This window comes from Etheostoma cragini, chromosome 17, assembly GCF_013103735.1.
Source record: "Etheostoma cragini isolate CJK2018 chromosome 17, CSU_Ecrag_1.0, whole genome shotgun sequence".
NCBI lineage: Eukaryota > Metazoa > Chordata > Actinopteri > Perciformes > Percidae > Etheostoma > Etheostoma cragini.
The window spans coordinates 4580229-4585317 of record NC_048423.1 but is presented as its reverse complement, the minus strand read 5'-3'; the positions used below and the strand labels follow the sequence as shown (position 1 = coordinate 4585317).

At 40.6% G+C, this 5089-nt stretch overlaps 1 protein-coding gene across 1 annotated transcript in view; it reads right to left on the bottom strand.

The window, feature by feature from the left end:
* kcnq5a (potassium voltage-gated channel, KQT-like subfamily, member 5a) overlaps positions 1 to 5089 on the bottom strand; it is a 91214-nt gene that overhangs the window by 6097 nt on the left and 80028 nt on the right. The window contains exon 11 of the mRNA XM_034898470.1: positions 4754 to 4862. Coding sequence (XP_034754361.1) covers positions 4754 to 4862 — 109 coding nt within the window. The remainder of the gene's footprint in view (positions 1 to 4753; positions 4863 to 5089) is intronic.

The following is a 5089-nucleotide window of genomic DNA, read 5'->3' as shown; positions in this document are numbered from 1 at the left end:
CACACACACACACACACACACACACACACACACACACACACACACACACACACACACAAACAGGGGATGCTGAAGTTAGTAACAAAGTCAAAAGGGGCATGGCATGTAATTATGTAATTACTAAAAGGAACCAGTAGATGGGAGTAGCAGCTTTGGGACAATCCTTGTTACAGATCACTTGTTGATCATTCTTTGGAGTGTTATAATGAAAACATTGTTACAATCTCAAATACCTAAAGACGTATCTAAAGGGAAGCCAAGGTTCCCTAGTTGTCCTGTCAAATCCATAACAACCAAAATTAATGACTTTGAAACTTGAGCGTGATCTTCTATCTCCTTTATTTGGTGAACGGAGCCACTGCTGAGCGGATAATATTGATACAGGTAAGGGGATCCATAAACTTGGTGCATTTGGATTCCCCGGTGGCTTCTGCTCTTCTCCAGTTGCCTGTTTTTCTCACTGTTTAAATGGAACCACGGTAACAGATGACCCTCTCTAATAACAGTCCTGACCGGGGAGAGGGTGTCCAACCATCAACCCGACACCCTGGGAAAGTCCTGGGCTCTTGCTGCCCATGGAGAAGGCCTGTTGGGTGGGCAGGCAGGCCGGGGTTAGGTGGTACGGGTGATATTTGTGTGTGCGTGTGTGTGTGTGTGTGCGTGTTTGTTTGTTTGTGTGTCTGAGAGAAACAGAGACGCAGGTAATAGAGGTCGCTTGATGGACTTTGATTCACTAGAAAACAAACTACTTAGTAACCGCCTAGTAATTTCAGTTGCATGTCTGCAGGCTTGAACTACAGACTTATTATTGCACCATTTCAATTTGCTGATAAATTATTAATTCACGTTTGGTATCAGTAAAGCCCCGACAGCAGGATAATGCATTGGCATGTTATATCTTTCTAAATATAATGGAATTTCAGAAGAAGTAAAGTATTGACTGATTAGATGTTATCACCAAACTATCTTTTTAAGAGGAACAATGCACCAAATTTGATTTGTGTCAAATGTGGATTCTAAAAAGATTCCACTGGTAATTGTTACATAATTTGTACTCTCTGTTAAAATGATGAAAAACTGGGACGCCTGATTGGCTCACCTGCAGAGCATGCGCCTCGATCATGTACAGAGGTCCATGTCATTCCCCTTTACATGCCAAAATCAAATATCAAATAATCTTAAATGCCCAAAATTGATCTTAAAAAAACAGAGATAAAAATGACAAATTCTGATATGGATAAAGTGTGATGTGACCCACTGCATTATACCCCCCTGGCACTGTGTACAACACAGGCAAGGGTCAGGTGTAGCTGGTAGAGATATAGCTAGCTTCGAAAAGTTAAGAAAATGTGATTGCAGTGAGTATTACAGGGGGAAACATTTTTGGTAAGATACAAAATAATAGATTTGTATACAGACTCAGAAACTATTAGGACTTGGTCTTTTATCATGCATTAAAATTTCCGACCTTTTATTTGTGGTACAGTACTCTCCCGTCACCCAATACTAACCATTAATAGCTTGTCATTTTAAAGCCCTTAAAAAATGACGCAATTCCGAATTCTTAATACCATACAGAAAATTATTGGAACTACATCATGCCAAACATAATTTGTCTTCCCAATCTAATTTTTTTGTGGAAATACTGCTTTATTTATGGAGAAAATGGACATCTTTACAATGGAAAACTGTGAAGAGGGTGAGAAGCAGCAGCGGAGTGAGAGAATCAGTTGGCGCCAGTTGTATAAACATTCGCTCACAGGGTGCCGGTGCCAGTGTAAGAGATCAGGGTCTGCTGAAAAGCACACACACACACACACACACACAACAGCTTGAACTCCCCTCAGGCAACCTCTCAAACCCAGAAGTTGGTCTTACTTATAAAGAGGAAAATGTGGAGAACAAAGAGAAATCAGTTTTAAGATTTGCTTGAGGGAACCAAACATCGTGTGAACCCCCACACTCATGGGCGAATGTATGTTTTCCCCATCCTACATGTATAGTGGAGGAAAGAAAGACAGGGCTGTGTTGTTGTGTTATATTATATGTTATTACATGGCTTGGTTGAATTCTACGGCATTCTGCACTCTGTTATTTTCTTGATAACCATCTGTTGCTAAGTATAACACACCGTTGCCATGCATAGAAAAGTGTTACCATGGACACATTTCAGTTCACTCTGGAGGACAGCTATCAATCAAGGGGGTAAGCCTCTCCTCTCTAAGCTGAGCTCCTGTTTTGATGCTAATAAGCTATCAGCCGCCGTTGGCATTCCATTGACTGCCATTCATTTTGGCGCCGCTTTGACAGGGAATCCTTCTACATCTGTGTCTAAAGACTTTATATGTCCATTGTTTATTTCTAAAAAAACACAACAATGTATAAAATTACCTTCTAGCTCACGTTTCATTGCAAGGCAGATAGCTTGCAGACAGTTTGGACTTACATTAGCTGTTTAGGTTTAATTACTAATGTTAACTAGCATTTTAGTTAGCAATAATTAGCCTATGCCTATGTTATCTCCTAAAATATACCTACACTCTCCGTCTCTGCAAGACTGGGAATGACTGAGAGTCCTCTTGGCACAGCTACCAGAAGACTTACAACTTTCAGACAGGTTGCTCACGTCACATGTCGCCAAGTTCAGTTGGAGGCTGCGCAGTAACACTCAGCTACCACCGGAAAAGTAATTCTAAAATCCTTCACTGGTCTCCGTCCTGAACAACGGAATCTGTTGATCGATTTAACTGTCTGTGCTATCAATCCGCTGAAAGAAGTCCGGATAATTTATCAGATGTGGCAAAAAGTGGGAAAATGTGGATCAACTTCTGTCCTCCAATTCAAGCAATGACAGCAGATCTGGTGAGCACCTATCATTACGTCTTTATATACGGTCTTGCTACACAGTAACAGCCGTAGGAACAACAACGCTAGCTAATTAGTTAGTTTACATTGCAACATGTTAATGTTGCAGATCAACAGCAGTGGCTGTGAAAGAAGGAAACCAGATGAATGAGGACATAAATGTCAAAATACATATTCCCAAAGGAGTCCCATTTACCTTGTCTTACTTCACCATCAACAGAAATGTTCAGTTTAATGTAAATTAGAGCAGCTCACTTCAGCTGATGTTGTGCCAATTCCTGCAGTGATTAAAACAGCAGCTGAGTAATTTGTCCACCTAGCTATAGCTAGCGATAGCACGGCAACACCCCGTAACAGCCGACTTATAAAATATACGTCTTCTACCACAGCCTTTAAAGGGAATAAAATGCGTGCCCAGACCGGTGGCTTTTGCCAGAAATATATTTGCTGCCGAAAGGGTAGATACTTTGGTGTTGAGAGACAGAAGGAGGGTTGCATTAAACAGCTGACCCACACGGGGTCAGGGATCCTGATCACAACAAACCGCCTCGTTCTACATTTTCCCTTACATATTGTAATACTGTGAGTGGATACACGTAGAGAGAGGGTTTCACCTAAACATTGACAAAAATTCAAACATATTTAGAATCTTTTTCAACAGTCATTATTTGTGTATATATACAGTAGCTCATTGACTCTTTACACTACAGTATATAAATGCATCCTTCTGTTAGCTGTTGGTATTTTTTTATAACCTGGTTTGATTCATGTAGCCATTCAAGTCCTGCACACTGAGGCATTCATGAACATTTCCATCAGCAGCTACAGATCATTGACAGCCTATAAGAAATACTTTGGCCAATAAATAAATAAAAACCACGATTGGACTTGAACATGAGCTCAACTACAGACAAGATTGCAAAAACAAAACGGTCAACAACCAGCCAATCCCAAAAGGAGGATGCAGTTTAGTGACCTTACCACTTAACCGGTAACAGTTCCGTTCTGGGGGCTGTGGGTTAAGAATCAGTAGACACAGGGGGAAACTACCACCCTGTGCTTGTATGCCTCTTCCAACCAGTCAAGTTACAGTAAACTTTCATGTCTGCCCAGTCCCATGTTATATATGTAGTGAAGACTCTATAAAAGTGTATATATTGACGACGTGAGGATGCTCCACACACAGCTTTGAGAAAGCATCACAGAAGATCCATACAACCACCACATCAATCACTAAAGATTAGTGTGACCAATTCAGTATCCCTGTTTTTTATGATTTGTGGCTTTGAATAATGACCAGAAAGAAAAGTGTTTTTGCAGAACAGTATGATGTGATGAGTGAAGTTGACCTTTGACCACCAAATTCTAATCAGTTCATCATGGAGTTCAAGTGGATGTGCCAAATTTGAATAAATTCCCTCAAGGCAAACTGAGATACCGTATCCACGAGAATAGGACGGATGGTTGTATGGACAACCCAAAAACATAATGCGTCCAGCTGTCCCTGGCGTGGACGCATAAAAAGCCCTATGGGAGGAGTTCAGGAATGATGTGACTAATCAATTAAATGCCCTTTGTCAAGAAGCCACAAAATACATAGAAATAGATACCACAGTTTATTGAGTGAGCACAAGGGCTTCTATTGCACTACTGACCAACAGGAAACATGGTTGATTTCAACAAAACATCACACATTCCAGCATGGTTTCAGAATTAACAGATCATCAACTGACAGCTATAGTTGACAAACAGCCAAAAGAAATAAACAAACAGGACTACGTTACAGACTGAAACACAAGTCCTCTAACATTTGTAAGATTTTGGTGATTTAAATATGCTAATGATAAGAGCATCAGGTAGAATGCCTGAAAAAGTAGCAGGACCTCACCTGACAGCTCTGATGACAGCCTTGAGGGGAGCCGAAAGATCTTCCACTGTGATGTCGCAATGGCAGCCTCGCTCATCAAAGGAATCCTCCGTGGTCATGCCTGTGTCCACTGTGAAAGACAGACCGTCATTTCATCAATAAACGTAGCCCGGTGCAAACGTTTCCAGTCTTTAAATTAAAACACTTTCTGCATAGTGTGTCTGGAGGAGTCTCCAAGTATGTTTTAAAATGAAAATATTTGAGAGAAGAGAAAAGAGGGAAGAGAGAGAAGAGAGAGAAGAGAGTATACAGTGTGTATATACAGTATATATATATATATATATATATATTTATACA